Consider the following 15802-nt stretch of genomic DNA (forward strand, 5'->3'; position numbering starts at 1 on the left):
TAGAAGGGAGGGGCCACGGCCCATTGCCTCCTCAGCCCTTGGCTTGGGGCAACGGTGAAAGCTGGCCCGCCGCTGCACGTGTCCTGCGGCGGTGCCGGGAGCAGTTACTGCTCCCGGCACCGCCGCAGGACACGTGCAGGGGCCCGGGCCATGTGCCCTCCCCCGCAGCGCTGTGGCCGGGTACACGCACACGGTGCATGGATGGGTCCCACGGAGGCTCTGTTCAAGGGAGCGTGCGGGAGCTGACGGAGAAGGAATCCGTCTGTTTTCCCATCGTAAAGACCGATGGCAAAACGTCCCGTCCCCGCCTCCTCCCCCTTTCGAAGCTTCTGGGCGCGCCCCTACCAAGGTCGTGCCGGGGGCGGGCTTCGAACCCGCGTCCCGGCGCGGGGGGGGGCGGAGCGCCGGAAGTGGCCCGAGTACTTCCGGGTCAGCATCCGCCCTCCTCTCCCCGCCGCGCCATGCTGCTCGCACGGGCCCTGCGCGCCGCCGCCGCGCTGCGCCCCGCGCTGCCCCCGCGCCGCCCGCTCTCGTCCCTCCCGCCCCGCGCTCTCCTGCAGCCGCCGCCCTTGGCCCGCTCGCTCTGGCAGCGGAGCGATGGCGGCGGGTGGCGGGCGGCGCTGCTCCGCCCGCGGAGGGGCTCGGCCGGCGGCGTGTCCTGCGGCTGCGGCGGGCTGCACACCGAGGGTGAGCGGGGGGAGGGGAGCGGCGGCCCCGCGCCCGCACGTGGTGGTGTGGGGGGGGGGGAGGGGGCGGTCCCGGTGCTCAGCTCTTCTCTCCCGCCGCAGGGGACAAAGCGTTCGCGCAGTTCCTGACCGATGAGATCAAGGAGGAGCGGAAGATCCAGAAGCACAAGGCGCTGCCCAAGGTGTCCGGCGGCTGGGAGCTGGAGGTGCACGGCACCGAGGCCCGGCTGGTGCGGAAAGTCGCCGGGGAGAAGTGAGCGCCGGAATTCCAAACGTGAGAAACGCGGGGGGTGCTTTCCGAGCGCTGACGGCGTTAACCCCTCCCCGTGTCCTTTGCAGGATAACGGTCACGTTCAACATCAACAACAGCATCCCGCCCGCGGTGGATGAAGAAGCACCGGAAGAACAGAAACCCGACGAGCAGGAGGAGGTGAGTGCGGCGTGGAGCAGGGCGCTGGCGCCGAGGGGAGGCACGGTCCATCCTCCCGTCCCCATCTCCCTTAAGGGCCGCTTTGTTTTTCCCTCTCAGTCGGTGTTTGGGAGTGCAAACACCATCTCCATGCAGCCTTCCCCGGCTGGGGCAGCGTGAGTGCCCTGCAGCTGCGCTGGCTCCTGCTCAGAGCCCGGCACTGACACGGTGCTTCTCTCCTTCAGCCCGATATCACGTCGACTCCGAACTTCGTTGTGGAAGTCATTAAGGACGATACGAAGCAGACCCTTGTTCTTGACTGCCATTATCCCGAGGACGAGGTGAGCGGCGCGCTGCCAGCCGGGCTTTGTGATGCGCTGTGGACGTTCCCTGCTTTGTGCTGCATTGTAACGGTGCCAATGCTGCGTGTCGCTGCTGTTTGCAGTCTCGTAGTTTTCTGAGTCTGCAGAAAATGCAGTCTTTTTTTCTTCCTAACACAAGGGGCTTTATCTTGGTAAGGAAACTGAGGGGAGATGTTCCTTTGTGCTCCTGGTGTCCTGACCTGGTTTTCTGATCAGCTCATTGAGTGATGTTAGGGAAGGGATGGAGGCACTGCAGTGTGACCAGCACGGCAAACCGAGATGGGCTTATAAGAACGGCCCAAACAAGGCAGATTTAATACAATCCAATACAGCCCTGACTTGCAAATCTCCCTGCTATGAGGCATTGCAAAGAGAGGCTGAGATTTGTTTATTAAAAAAAAAAAAAGGGAGAAAATGGAATCTGAGGGCTTTGCTTCAGGCTGATCTGTGTGGTTTATTTTGCAAACCGTAACAGGTCAGTGCTGTCTGCAGGCACGTGCTGGGAGGGGAGAGGAGCAGTTTTCATACCGGTGCTGAGGTTTTGCCTGCAGGGTAGCATTCCTTGCTTCAGGATGAGTCAGCTGATGGCGCCCTGTAATGAGAGCTCACGTGTCTTGCGTCTCGTTTCCTGTCTCAGGTTGGCCATGAGGGAGAAGAAGAAAGTGACATCTTCACAATTAGGGAGGTCAGCTTTCAGCCCACTGGAGAATCGGATTGGAAGGACACCAACTACACCCTCAATACAGATTCCCTCGACTGGGTGAGTGCTGCTGACACGGCTGTGGGCTGCAGAGGGCACTTGCCTGGCTCCCTGCTCGCTCCTCAATTAGCATGGATCCTGTCCTTTGCGTTTCAGCCTGGGACTGACACACTGAAAGCAATTCCAGGTTTTATAAGCAGCTATATTACGTTGTAGAGACGCTTTGATGCCTGGTCAAATATATTATTTTAATCTTTGTTACTTTTAAACACTGTTGCTTATCGGAGAGCGTATGTAGTTGTCTTTGTTTTCTGAGTTTTCCAGGTATGTTTTTGTAGTGGTGACACTAAAAACTGACATCCAAGAACTTGGCATCTGCTTATATATTCTCAGTGCCAGGCTTGCAGAAGTAATTCTTAGTTGGAGCCCATGTATTGTGTGATTAAAACTTTGCACCTGGGGTGACTCTCTCTTTGGAAGGCATTGATATTAGACTGCTTAGTGTGCTTTAGAATATCCCGTGATGCTTTTTTTCTTTCTGACTCGAGGCATCATTAATTCAAATCTGTAAGATTTATGTTTTACTCCTATTCCCCAAGTCTAAAATGAAGCATTTGTTTACTGTTACTAGTTGGAGGCAGGATAACAGGTACCGGCGTGCTGCACTAAGCACTAGTACCAAATCTGTTCCTGTTAGGAGCAGCGGGGGAGCCCACAAGCATAAATGTGATGCAGTAGTTAAGTAGGATTTGAAGCAAGAAAAGATGGCGTGCAGATGGTGAAAGACTGAGTCTCTCAAACACCAGATACTCCCCTTTCCAGATACTGCCAACACAACGTACCCCCAAGGCCCCATGGCATTATATAGAGGGGAGAGGCAAAGCTCTGTGTGTGTGGCTGTTGTCCCTTATCTCTAGGACATGGCTTGGCCTGATCCTATGGGAGGCAGCGATGCCAGCTACAATCAGACACTTCAGAAGCCATACCCAGGTGTGCTCTGCTCAGGCTGTTTTCTGTTCCTTGCTTGCAGGCTCTGTATGACCATTTAATGGATTTCCTGGCTGATCGAGGAGTGGATAACACATTTGCTGATGAGTTAATTGAACTCAGCACCGCACTGGAGCACCAGGAGTACATTAAATTCCTTGAAGACCTTAAAAGCTTTGTCAAATGTCAGTAAGCAAGGAAACCAGTGTTCAGAGGTGGGCATTACACAGCAGTGCTCCAGCCAGCAATACCCCAGCGTATCTTCACAGCAGAGACAGAGAGTAACTGAGTTTGGAAGCGCAAGCATCACGGGAGAGTGAGGAGTCTCACTTGTATTTTGGGGTTTGTATTTATGTTACGTTGCAACCCAGATCAAGTTCTCAAACATTATTGTCCCGACCTGCCTCACCCTACCTGGGGGATTTTGTACCATTAGGAATGAATGTGAAAAATAAAATCTGTTCAACAACTCACTGAAAAACAGTGGTTTCTCTTCATGCTGATCAGCTGCCATAAAAAGTGATATTAGTGTGCGTCCTGACCTCAGCTGTTAATACATCTGGCTGCAGAGCTGGTCTGTGGTAGCCCAGAGTTTACTCCAGGGCTATTCTAACTAACTCCTTTAAATACAGGTTGCCTTCCTGCCAGCTGTTGGAAGAATTTTGCTAGCTAGGTGATGGTAATTTGTGTGTGATTTCATTTCTGTGGCAGGGTGTAGTGGTACCAGGGGTACAACTGAAATGGGAGTTGCCTGGCTTTGAGCTCTTTTAAATAGGAATGTGCTTCCGTACCTATTATATTAGCATTAATGCATCTGCTTTAGAAAAATACTGCAGAGATGCTGGAGCACCTTCTTTGGAGAATGATTCCAATTGTGTGGATGCTGATAGCAGAAGCATTGCTGCAGGGCAGCAGCTGTGGGCTTCCACTCTAACTCGAGGCTCCAGGTGTTGCCTCAAGGTCACAGTAAGTCCTGGTGGCAGAGCAGGAGGTGCTCCTGCTGGGTTTGGGAACTGCACACCAGGTGGGCATGCATTAAAGAGCTGCCTCTTCAGACTGGGGGCACCCAACAACAGAACAATGAGACACAATTACTGCATGACTACTTGCACCTCGCTGTAGAGTCCAGTGCAGTTCTTTCTAACAGTCCTGAGTGTAGTGGGTAAGATTGTAGGAAGCACCTGTTTTTTAGAACAGAAGGATTCATTAAAAACTGTCATGGGCCAGAAGCTAAAGGTGAAGTCCAGTGCGGGCTGTGAAATCACTGATACATTGCTGAAGATGACATGAAGGATGAAATATTTATTATAAAAACATGGACTGTGCCATCAAAAGTGCAGGTTAAGGCAGTAGCGTTGCCTTGTGAAGTATTTCTGACACAGCAGACACAAGTATATATACATTAGAAGACAGTAGCAGCTCTAGGTTGAGTTCTAGTCTCGAAGTCACTGACAAAGCAGCAGCTGAAGCAACTTAGAGGAGAATCATCCAGGAGTCACAGACCTTAAAAAGGTAAGGTTAAGTTGAACTGACAAGCTGTAGTAATGCATAAAAGATAATTATTATTGTTTAAGACTGAAATGTTCTGCTCCTAACTCTTCCCACCGTGCAGGTACTCAAACACTGTGCACACAAATCAGTTCACACATTTTACAAGCTTGAGCCAGGAGGAGCCCCAGAAGATCCCATAATCCAGCAGGGAGAGCCAACTGTAATTCAGCTGTTTTGTTACTGGGGGTCAAAAGTGAAACCACTTCCAAAAAAGTGGGAAAACAACACAAACCCCTGGGATGAGCTGACTTGTGGCTTCTGTTCGTGTAACTGAGACTTGGATCCAAGCTGGAACCTGACACTTGACTCACCAGGCAGGTCATGAGGAGACTGGCTTCCTCCTCCATTCCACTGGTAACTGTGAACTCCGGATTGTGAAGGCACCTGTGACTGTGCTCTGTTATAGTGTTTTCTAGAAGTGAGCGAAGCTTCTCTTCCGTCATACCCTGGGAAAAAAACAAAAAAAAGGTGAAGATGAAATCTGACACAGAAGTTGTTGCCACGTCTTCTGCGAAGAAGAGGCGGCTTTCAGCCACAGACCTCACAGTGCATCGCTCGCAGCACAGCTCACCTGAGTAGGGATGTCCAACCCACAGCGGCAAGAAACCGAGTGACTCCTCACAGTCAGGTGGTTCCTAGGAAAGACACACAGTGAGCACCTTCACAACAACAACACTGTGTCCTTCTATCTCGTTGAAATGCACTGTCTTTGTCTGCCTGCTGCTTCTGCCCGTTTCTAAGCCCCAACTGCAGCAGAGAGTGGAGGATCTTGTTGCAGTGCTGAGAGCTTTCTTACTTTCTGCACACTGGGCAGATGATCCTGTTGCTGGCATCCAAGCCATCCAGGATAGCATTGAGGCATTCTTCATCAAACTGCAGACTTCGCTCGTACTCTTCTATAACCAGTTGTTCTGGGGGGGGGGGGGGAGGAGAAAACAAAACAAGCACACCAACACAATGCCTCAGTCATCTGGCATGGACTTAAGACAGCGCTAAAGCACACCCACACCCGCAGCTGCTGTGGGGACGCAGCCTGGGGGCAGTCACTTGTTGCTGAGCTTCTTTGAGTCAGATTGCTGTGCTTACGGAAGCTGGTGCTATCAATCCACTTCTTTCCTACCAGCTTTTAGGCAGTCTCAGGGGGGTGACTCTAACACTTCCCAGCCAACACTTCAGAAGTGTTCCGAGTTCATTCGTGCGGGCTCCTACAGCTCCCCAGCAGCGCTGTCTCTCGTAGCTCCTCATAGAGCTTAAGCCACCTAAACTCCCGGAGCTCTCAGAACGTTCTCAGCGCATTTGAGAGGCCGCAGAGAGTTCTGAAGAGGCTTCCCCCGTGTCATGTGATTTACAGGAACAGAAGCACAGCCCCTGCGGGCTGGGTCAGCAAGTCACAGCTCCGCGAGGGGTCAGGAAACGCGCTGAGCAGTTACCTTGCAGGATCAGCTCCTGCTGGATTTCATCCAGCACCGCCAGCTCGTCCGGGTCCTCAGGCATCTGAAAGGCACGGAGCTGCCGTTGGGGCTGCGCGCTCACGTAGCGTCCGGCTGAGCTGCCGCCGGGACGCGATGTCCCAAAGCTCCTTCTTCTGGCTGGGAGCGCAGAGAGGTGCGCTGCGAAAACCACGCAACCCGCAGCCGGCAGCGGCACGGCTCACAGCCCGGCCTTTAATCGAGAGAGGTTTGCCCGCTCCGGGGACAGAGCAGCTCCAAAGCCGCGGCCGAGGAACGTCCCCACGGCCGCTCCGTGCGACGGAACGGAGCCGATCCCCTCCCGGGCTCCCGCAGCGCGGCACCCGGCCCGGAGCTTCCCCGAGACGCGGCGGCACCGACCTGCTGCAGCACGCGCTGCCCGCGCTCCCCCGGCGCGCCGCGCTCGGCCTGCAGGCTCCGCCACTCGCGTTCCATCACCTCCGGCACCAGCAGCGCCCCGGGGCCCGGCCCCGCCTGGCGGTAGCGGCGCAGCAGCCGCTCCCGGCTGCTCCTCAGGCGCTCCAGGCAGCGCTGCGGGAAGCCGGCGCCGCATCAGGGCCGGGAGCTCTCGCCCCGCGCCTCGGAGCGGGTGGGCGGAGGAGCGCGGAGGAGCGCGGAGAGAGCTCCGCGGAGGGAAAACGGGGCCGGGGAGGGTCGTTGGGGCCTGGCCCCGCTCACCCGCCGGTACGTCTCCTTCCATGGCGGCGCGGCCGGGCCCTTGTACAGCGCCCGGTGCCTGCTCAGCGGCTCCTCCATCGCCCGCCGCCGGCGCGTGACCGACCGCGCCGCGGGGCGCGCCGGGAAACGTAGTCCCGCCGTCAGCGCGCGGAAGGCGAAAGTCGATGTGACGTCACGACGTTCGGCGCCGCTGATTGGCGGTTGGGCCGGGGCGGCCGCGGGGAGCGATGGCGGCCGAGTGGGGTCCGGCGGAGCAGTGGCGGGCGGCCCTGCCGCAGCACGCCGCGTTCAGCCGCCTCCGCGAGAGCGTCCCCCCCGGCTCCGCCGCCCCGCGCTCCCCGCTGATCCGCAGCCTGCTGCTGGGCTTGGACGGAGACCTGCTGCTGTGGGACGGCGAGCGCGGCGCGCTGCTCGACATCGACCTGCGCCGTCTCAGCGAGGCCGAGCCGGAGCTGGGCCGCTACCAGGTGAGGGCTGCGGGGCCGCGGGGTGGGGGGGAAGGGCCGGGGGCCGGGCCGCGCTCTGAGCCCCGGCCCCGCCCCGCCTCTCCCTGCAGACGCTGCTGTGCATCAACCCGCCGCTGTTCGAGGTGTACCAGACGCTGCTCAGCCCCGCGCGGCGCCATGTGGCGCTCATCGGCACCAAAGGGCTCTCGGTCCTGGAGCTGCCCAAGCGCTGGGGCACGAACTCCGAGTTCGAGGGCGGGAAGGCCACGGTGAACTGCAGGTGGGGCCCCAGCGCCGCCGCCGCCGCCCCCCACCCCCCGCCCCCTCGAGAGCGGCTCCGTCCGTGCGGTCACAGCGCCCGTCTCCGCTCTGTTCCAGCACCATTCCGATCGCGGAAAGGTTCTTCACCAGTTCGACGTCCCTCACCCTGAAGCACGCGGCCTGGTACCCCTGCGAGACCCTGGAGCCGCACATCGTGCTGCTCACCTCGGATAACACCATCAGGTAAAGCCTCGCTGTTCCTCGCCCTTCCTACAGCGGTCGCCGCATTCAGAGCGGGGTGGGAGGAGTTTCGGATTGGCGGCAGCTGAGGCTGAGTGAACATCGCTGCTGCTTCTTCCCTCCAGGATCTACAGCCTGAAGGTGCCCCAGGCGCCCATCAAGGTGATCTCGCTCTCAGACGCTGAGGAGGAGACTCTGATCATCAACAAAGGGTTTGTGCGGCTCCTTGTCTTTTGAAATGCTCTTGGCAGGGTAAGCTCCGTGTTCTCAACTGTGTCTTTAATGAGTGAGAAATCCCTCTGAAAATCCAGTAGGGGTTTATTCACGACTTACTGGTACCGGATTTATCTGCTAGGGTTTCTTCCTAGCACAGCAGTAGGGCTGTTTTTTCCCTAATCTTTCTAAGAGGGAACAGACTGCACTGTCCGGCGTTTTTCAGAACAGTCATTTGAACAACCAACATTAAGAAGGTTTAAGAAGGGCTTTTTGAGTGGGGAATGCAGGAAAACTATGTATTTTTTTTCCTCCTTGGCCTAATTGGAAAGGAGAAACTTGAGGGTCTCTACTGGGCAAGTCACAGGCTGCTGTACTGCACAGGAAATCCCACATGCCCTCCTCCTTACCCTGTAACTGGGCTGGCTGCTTCAGAAATGAGGCCCTGGAAGGAGGATGTTACCTGCACGCTTTTGTTGCTGAAAGTAGCATGTGTCAAAGGTCTGATGGGCCGGTGTTCAGAAGTAATTTGACGTACAGATGGGCCTCGATAAACGCTTGTGTTCTCACAGTCACTGCTTGAGTCAGTTTTGTTCCTGCTTATCCTAGGAGAGCCTATACAGCATCACTGGGAGAGACTGCGGTGGCGTTCGACTTCGGCCCGCTGGTGCCAGTCCCGAGGAGCGTACTTGGACAGCGAGGCAGCGAAGAAGTGCTGGCTTTTCCACTTTACATTTTATATGAGAATGGAGAGACATTCCTCACCTACATCAACCTGCTGCAGAGGTAGGCTCGCATTCACCCTCAAGTTTCACAGAGTATTTGTACGTTTGGTTCTGAGAGCCATCTCCTCACCTGGGTGGGATTCTGTAATGGATGCTGGGCTGATTTGTATTATAATTTCTTCTACCTCTTTGTGGTAGTGCTAGTAGATTTAAATCCAAGAATAACATGTTAGAACTCCAAACCATCATGTTTGTTGCTTTAGTTGTTTTCTATTTTTTAATCACCCTTATTCTCTAGTTATCATTCAGTAAACTCCTGCAGGCAGTTGTGGGAACTCTGCTCCTACGCCTTGTGTTGTGAATGCATCCTCTTTATTCCAGCATTGGAAATCTTGGCAAGCTGCTTGGCCCTCTGCCCATGCACCCTGCTGCAGAAGACAACTATGGCTACGATGCCTGTGCTGTCTTGTGCCTGCCTTGTGTTCCAAACATCCTGGTGATTGCCACTGAATCAGGCGTGCTTTATCACTGTGTGGTGCTGGATGCAGAAGAGGATGAGGAGCAGGTACCTTGTCTTGTTATTTCTAGAAATGTTTTTGTTTCTTCAAAGTTCCTGGCTTCAGGATGGCAGGATGCCTTGAAGAGAATGCCAAGTGCAAAAACTGCATTCTTCCGTAATGAGGCAGTGAGTCCTCCTGTTCCAGCCAGTGCCTGTGATCCTCCTGTGCTCTTGTTGTAAAGCTCAGCTGTGTGTATCCTGCAGGTGCAGCCATTTTAATCTTACCACAAACTATTTAAAAGAGGATGTTCTGAAGAAACCATGTGTTACAGCGCTTCTTAAATGAAAAAATAAGGGGACTTTAATGAGTTTCTCCAATAATTAATACACTTGCCTGCCTATATTGTGTAACTCAGTGTTATTTACATTGGTATTTCTCTTTAAATGATGTCTCATAGAATAATTCCATGCTCTTTACAGTCAGAAAAATCATGGGACCCAAGATCCGATCTTGTTCCTTCCCTGTACGTGTTTGAATGTGTTGAGCTGGAACTTGCACTGAAATTGGCATCAGGAGATGAGGAGGAGCCTTTGGAGTCCGATTTCTCTTGCCCAATCAAACTGCATCGAGGTAGGGTTGTGTAGCTCAGGCTGTTGTCTTTTACTTTTGCTTGAAATTAGGATCAAGTTATTTAAAAGTTATTGTTGGTCTCAAAGAGTATTAGAATAAGCATTTGCTCAGTGTCTTAAAGCTGTGGAAAATGCGCAGAGTAAAAGGGGAATTGTCACAGGACAATTTAGAGACAAGGGTGTGTGTATGTAATATAAAACTGTGTCAGCTGTGGATTAGAAAGCAGAAGTTGTTGCACCTGGGATAATCTATGTGAGTAAGCAAGTGACAGAGCTGTGGGGGTGGTGATGCTGAGGACAGTGTTGGTGCCTGTCACCTGGTGCTGCTGTAGGGCAGCAGGTTGGGAAGGACAAGGAAGCTTGTCTGAAAGCTGGTCTGCTGGCATTAACTGATCTTCCCTTGAAAGCCTAATGGATAGAGGCAGACATTGTATAACACAAGTAATTCTAAACAATTCCTGAAGAGTGTAGTAACAGATGCTGCAAGCGTACTTGATTTATATGCAGAATTCTAATAAAGGCTAATGCAGGTAGCTCCAATTTTGAATAGGCACTAGTTGGTACTTGCAGCAAGCTGGACAACAGGCCAATACACACGTTCAATAGTGCAGGTCTGCAGAATGAGTTTTTCTCTGCAGGGCTTTGTGCTACATCTGCTGTTTAAATTTCAGATCCCAAATGTCCTACTCGATACCACTGCACACACGAAGCGGGTGTTCACAGCGTGGGGTTGACGTGGATCACCAAACTGCAGAAGTTCCTTGCCTCAGGTGAGTGGCGAGACTGCTGCACGTGGAGGGAAGTGGTTACTATTTGAACACCAGCGTTTTGTTAGAAACAAGCAGGGGAATATCTGGGTAATACTGGGAACACCTTACCCTGCAGTGTGGATCTTGTGCATTCTGACAGGTCTCTTCTTTGTAGATGAAGAAGATAAAGACGGTTTACAGGAGCTGGGCGCAGAACAGAAGTGTTTTGTCGAACATATTCTTTGTACGAAGCCATTGCCGTGCAGGTAAAGAGCAAAGCCTTTCTTCTGCTTCCAAATCAGTGAGTTATTCTGGAAAAACACCTATGATTTGCCCTCTTATGCTGCATTCTTGCTATTAAGAATAATAAAATCAACAGGATTGAAATAATAAGCAATTTGCACATCAAGATTCTTAATGTATAGCAAGGTGTGTAAGCTAAATTCCCATGAGTGTTAAAATCACCAGTCAAACTGGCAGAAATCCCACTTCTGTTTACCTGTCCCAGTGCAGCTCTGGGGCTTGCTTCGTCTGTGAATCCTGAACACGGATGTATTCTTTCATCCATGTGTTAAGACCAGGCTGTGCCTTCAGAGATCCTCTCCTTTTTAGCACTCCTAGGTACCCCGCTGTGGGTCAGGAGGCTCTGTGGGCTAGGCTGTGTGTTAGCTGTGTCTGCTGCATCTTCCTGCTTTAATAAGGCCTGATCTCTTCTGTTGAATGCTATGTATTAAACATAATGAGAATGCAAGGAGTAATGATTACTTGTGTTCCAAACACAAGTCGGATGAGTCATCTAGTTGAAAGGGCTCTTGAAGTCAGTGCAGGTGACAAATAGCCAGTGGTGTGAGTAGTTAACCTGTGGTAGAAGGGGGAAGAGGTTTCTGGGTTGTGGCAGACTGCTTCTGATTCACAGGCAGGTTGTACGGGTGCTCCCTCAGGGTGCATGGGTTTGCTTGGTACATTTGATTATCAGACTGCATGATAAGAGAATAACTGCTTTGCAGGACTCCTTCTGGGGGGAGTGGTTCTTGGCTTCGTGACCCATGTCTGGCTTAAGCTGACTGCTGTGAATAGAGCTTACCCTAAAGAACTTGCACAACTTTCAGGAAGAAAGTACAGGGTTTTTGAATGGCTAATTCTTCTGGTTTTTTTTTTTTTTTCTCTTCAGGCAATCTGCTCCAGTTAGGGGATTTTGGATAGTATCTGATGTCCTGGGACCCACAATGATCTGCATCACAAATACCTACGAGTGCATTACAAGGCCACTCCTGTACGTGGTTTGTAATTGGACTGTAGTCCGTGACTGCCTTACAAAAAGGATGTCAGGATTTCTTACTTTGATTCTTTCACCCTAAATTTCTGCACCTCTCATAACACACACTGAAGTTTGCCTACTGAACGTTCCCTGGCAGATTGCTTAAGCCTTCAGAGAGTAGTTATTTAATACTGAAAAGGTGCTTGGAGGGGATATAACTGATCTGTATCGCTTTCAATAAGGGTTAGGACAAACGTTACATCAGAAGGTTTTTGACATCATTGTTGGCTTTTTGTTCACTTTTATAGCAAGGAATCTGCACAGCAGAAACTGAAGAGAGATTGGCTCATGCTGCTGTTGGAGAGCTTGCTTGCCTTGTTACTGAACTTGCTTTTAAGTACAAGGATACATGAGATTCTTCCCTGTTTTCAGCTGTGGCTGAAGAGGGGGGGATTTGAGCTCCACCAGCCTGGCCTGGAGCTACATTTACCATATAATTGAAGTATTTCATCTTCTGACTTGCTGCTGTAATGTGTTAATTCCACAGTGGATGAGTTCCTCGTTTTAACTACTTTTTGAACTCGGTTGTAGTTTAAGGCTTTTAAGTGTTCTCCACTTGACGTTCCTTGGCAGAAGTACAGTCCATCCTGCATCTCCTCCTCTACTGTGCACCAGAGAAGACAAAGATGATGCCACTTCTCCTCTCCGTGTCCTGGATGAATCACGGCATTCATTTGAGAAGCACATCCAAAGCATCCTGAGGCGCAGCTCTGCCAACCCCTTGCTCCTGAAGTAAGTAAAAACTTTTTCCTAGGGGAGCAGAAGAGGGAACTCTTTAGGAATGCCATGCGTTCATTGGCTCTTGACTGAATAGCACAGCAGCTTGGAAAGAGCAGTTACAGTCTTGCAGCTTCTGCAGCAGACTTGTGACTTTGCATGGCATCCACAAAAGCCATTTAGGCTGCAAGGGGAACCACCTTTGTGTTCCTGCTCAATGCGATGCTAACATCAGTGCTGGATTAGGCTGCTCAAGGCTTGTCTTATTGGATTTTGAGCATTTTAGAACACCTTGGGATTTTCTCAGTAGGAAAACTGTGTTATTGAAAAGGGATTTAGTTGTAGCCCCTCATTTTTGTATCTGAGGCCTTAGAGCTCTTAAATATAATGCTCTAAGTGACTTGGCCTTTTCAAGGAACATGGAAGAGTAGGATTGCAAAAACTTGTCTCCTGTTTATTCAGATCTGCTGATAAAGATGCTGCTCCTCCCCCTGAAGAATGCCTTCAGCTTCTTAGCAGAGCCACGCAAGTGTTCAGAGAGGAATATATACTGAAACAAGATCTGGCAAAAGAGGAAATTCAGCAAAGGTAAGAAAAAAACTCTCATATATTAAGTGCTGTGCGCTGTCTCTGTGGAACGGTGTTACTAAGTACCCAGCACTAAACCTCCTCTGCTGGGCTAACTCATGTAACTGAATAAAATGTATTCTGTGACTTCAATTTACGTAAGACTTTCACTTCTGGATTACCAGAAATTAAAACTGAGTTACCAAGGAAGCACTGAAGTAAAAATGATGTTTCCTCTTTTGATGTGGATGAACAGTCTGCCCATGCTTGGGCATGGCAGGAAATCCTTTGGAACAACTTTGACCTCAGCAATAATTCTGACAAAGCTGCTCAAAAGAGAAATCACATTACATAAGTCTTTACTTCTTTTGATTGTGGTTGTTTTACGTTATAAAATTAGGCCCAAAAGGAAGTGTTCTCAGCTGCATGTGTCTTGGTGTCTTTGGTGATATTTGCTATGTGGCCTACATACTGACTCAGCTGGATTTTTGCTCGGGTGGTTGGATTTTATGTATATATTTATTTTTAAGAGTGAAGCTGCTTTGGGGACAGAAGAAGAAACAACTGGAAGATCTTAATTACTGCCGAGAGGAGAAGTGAGTTTAATCTGTCTGCATTTATCAAGTTAAAAGCAATAGTGATGTAACTTTGTGCAAAAGGTACTTCATACAGGGTCCTGAATGAAAGTTTTCAGAGAAGGGAATGCATTTCTGGCTGTAATTAGGCACCTAGGTTTGTTCCCTCCTCCAGTTTCTTTCAGGCTTTGTCCTGTTTCTGTATGTAGGCTTAATTATAAAGACGCATGTAAATCAAAACTAAATAAATATTTCTCAATTACACGAAAGGAAAAGTTTGCGAGAGATGGCTGAACGGCTGGCTGACAAGTATGAGGAAGCCAAAGAGAAGCAAGAAGATATTATGAACAGGTGAGTGCAGACTGCCTTCTGTTCCATCACAGATTGCTTGCTGTTGTATATTCAAGTGCCAGCATGGCAGGAAAAGAGTAGGCAGCCAGTGCTGTGCTGGTTTGTTGGGAGACTGGCCTTCTGACATTCTTCTTTTGCAGCTCAGTGATGAGTTTTGGTACTGAGTGTGCTTGCTGTGAGGGAAGAAGAGTCCTGAGCCCCTAAGACTTAGGCTAAATGACAAAAGATGTTTCATGGTTGCATGCAAAACTCCTGTTGTCTGAGCATAACTAGTCTAAAATGTAAGTTAATCCAGCAACTTATCTTTTCTTGCATGTGAAGGATGAAGAAAGTACTTCGCAGTTTCCACTCTCAGCTTCCTGTTCTATCAGATAGCGAAAGAGATATGAAGAAAGAATTGCAGAAAATCCATGACCAGCTGCAGCACTTGAGCAATGCAATCAGACAGGTGAGATGGCATGTCTGGCTGGTAGGTTGCTGACAACACTCACTCACTGGTAGCACTGAGTTAGAATACAATCCTTCCACATAGACACAACGGTGCTCTATGTTAAATTAGCAGCAGTGGGCTATAATAAATTCTGAACCTCATTATGAAACCGGATAGAACTTCTGCAACCCAGTGCAAACCCTAAGGAAGTCTCCATGCCTTCTTGGGTCCTCGTACTAGTGTTTTTCTTCTCTTCTTGTAGAAGAACAGTGCAAAAGCATGCTGATTTTATCCCAAACAGAATCAGAATTTATGATGATGTGACACACGTGGTTGTAGGTACAATACGCTTTGCCTCCAGCAGGCAGCAGCAACACTGACTGCGGTCCTTCCTTTTGTACACAACTTCTAGGTTAAAATGAAGAAGGAATACCAGCAGAAAAAGATGGGAAAGGGGATCAGCCCACGAAAACCCAGCATTAACCTTAGTGCCTACCAGAGCAAGTGCATCCAAACTGTTCTGAAAGAAGAGTAAGTTCAAGCTTGGATCCTCCTTTAGAGTTCGAGCCTTTTCAAGTTTCTAGAGTAAATTTTACCTCTCTACATCATATGGCTGACTGTTGTACCACCTGGAGCTTGCAGAGATAAAAAGCACAGAACGTGGCAGTTTGTCACAGCAGCATTGGTCATATTTTGCTATTACTAGTACCTAACTGCTTTTAGGTCTCCTTTTTGCCTGAGGATCTTTTGGCAGACTGTATGAAGCCTGTAATTAACAGAATAGCTTAGAACAATGTTCCCATTCTCTGCTGTTGTCATATGTTTTTCTTACTGACTGTTGTCAAACAAAAATGACTTGCAGCTTTTTGACTTGAATTTATTTTTCTTGAAGGGGAGAACGCATAAGGGAAATGGTAAAGCAGATCAATGACATCAGAAGCCATGTGAACTTCTAACATCTCCGTAAGGATAAACCTACAGTGAAAGGCTGGATCAGTTTTCATTTTTTCCCTGGTAATTCTCCTTAAATATATAACATTCATACATTGAACAACATGCCTTTTCCTTATTATTTTGTAAAGATCAACTAAGCATTAAAGTACTTTTGATAAGACTCCTCACATGCTGTGGTCTTTGCTTTTCTCCTGGAAGGGCACAGTGCAGCAGGTTATTTCAAACCTGAAGTATGTGACAGTTAATACTCACAGCTAGCTCAGTAGTGGGGGAAAGGTATTACTG

The 15802-nt window shown here is 50.2% G+C and overlaps 3 protein-coding genes across 3 annotated transcripts; 2 read left to right on the forward strand and 1 right to left on the reverse strand.

Annotated features, from left to right (window-relative positions):
* C1QBP (complement C1q binding protein) lies at positions 183 to 3625 on the forward strand. Its single transcript, XM_021415824.1, has 6 exons — positions 183 to 687; positions 789 to 939; positions 1026 to 1116; positions 1341 to 1436; positions 2095 to 2217; positions 3188 to 3625. Exons 1-6 carry the CDS (start codon positions 198 to 200, stop codon positions 3335 to 3337), a joined length of 1101 nt encoding a protein of 366 aa, XP_021271499.1. The 5' UTR covers positions 183 to 197; the 3' UTR covers positions 3338 to 3625.
* On the reverse strand, positions 4421 to 7000 carry RPAIN (RPA interacting protein). The gene is made up of 7 exons (XM_021415826.1): positions 6843 to 7000; positions 6525 to 6695; positions 6126 to 6189; positions 5492 to 5606; positions 5267 to 5330; positions 5007 to 5141; positions 4421 to 4647 (listed from the first exon to the last, which is right to left on the reverse strand). Exons 1-7 carry the CDS (start codon positions 6918 to 6920, stop codon positions 4618 to 4620), a joined length of 657 nt encoding a protein of 218 aa, XP_021271501.1. The 5' UTR covers positions 6921 to 7000; the 3' UTR covers positions 4421 to 4617.
* On the forward strand, positions 7030 to 15684 carry NUP88 (nucleoporin 88). The gene is made up of 17 exons (XM_021415798.1): positions 7030 to 7309; positions 7399 to 7568; positions 7667 to 7792; positions 7915 to 8001; positions 8612 to 8788; positions 9109 to 9292; positions 9707 to 9857; positions 10528 to 10626; positions 10781 to 10871; positions 11777 to 11878; positions 12497 to 12655; positions 13103 to 13228; positions 13738 to 13803; positions 14053 to 14133; positions 14455 to 14581; positions 14976 to 15094; positions 15456 to 15684. Exons 1-17 carry the CDS (start codon positions 7070 to 7072, stop codon positions 15517 to 15519), a joined length of 2169 nt encoding a protein of 722 aa, XP_021271473.1. The 5' UTR covers positions 7030 to 7069; the 3' UTR covers positions 15520 to 15684.

This window comes from Numida meleagris, chromosome 18, assembly GCF_002078875.1.
Source record: "Numida meleagris isolate 19003 breed g44 Domestic line chromosome 18, NumMel1.0, whole genome shotgun sequence".
Taxonomy (NCBI): domain Eukaryota; kingdom Metazoa; phylum Chordata; class Aves; order Galliformes; family Numididae; genus Numida; species Numida meleagris.

Excerpts from the sequence above, each read along its gene's own strand:
- NUP88 (XM_021415798.1), top strand. The coding sequence starts at position 7,070 with ATGGCGGCCGAGTGGGGTCCGGCGGAGCAGTGGCGGGCGGCCCTGCCG. Across the intron at positions 8,789-9,108 it reads TACATCAACCTGCTGCAGAG|CATTGGAAATCTTGGCAAGC; the intron begins GTAGGCTCGCAT and ends TCTTTATTCCAG. Across the intron at positions 14,134-14,454 it reads CAAGAAGATATTATGAACAG|GATGAAGAAAGTACTTCGCA; the intron begins GTGAGTGCAGAC and ends TTGCATGTGAAG.
- RPAIN (XM_021415826.1), bottom strand. The coding sequence starts at position 6,920 with ATGGAGGAGCCGCTGAGCAGGCACCGGGCGCTGTACAAGGGCCCGGCC. Across the intron at positions 6,190-6,524 it reads GGCAGCGCGTGCTGCAGCAG|ATGCCTGAGGACCCGGACGA; the intron begins GTCGGTGCCGCC and ends CGTGCCTTTCAG. Across the intron at positions 4,648-5,006 it reads GTCTCCTCATGACCTGCCTG|GTCTGTGACTCCTGGATGAT; the intron begins GTGAGTCAAGTG and ends TACCTTTTTAAG.
- C1QBP (XM_021415824.1), top strand. The coding sequence starts at position 198 with ATGGATGGGTCCCACGGAGGCTCTGTTCAAGGGAGCGTGCGGGAGCTG. Across the intron at positions 688-788 it reads CGGCGGGCTGCACACCGAGG|GGGACAAAGCGTTCGCGCAG; the intron begins GTGAGCGGGGGG and ends CTCCCGCCGCAG. Across the intron at positions 2,218-3,187 it reads ATACAGATTCCCTCGACTGG|GCTCTGTATGACCATTTAAT; the intron begins GTGAGTGCTGCT and ends CCTTGCTTGCAG.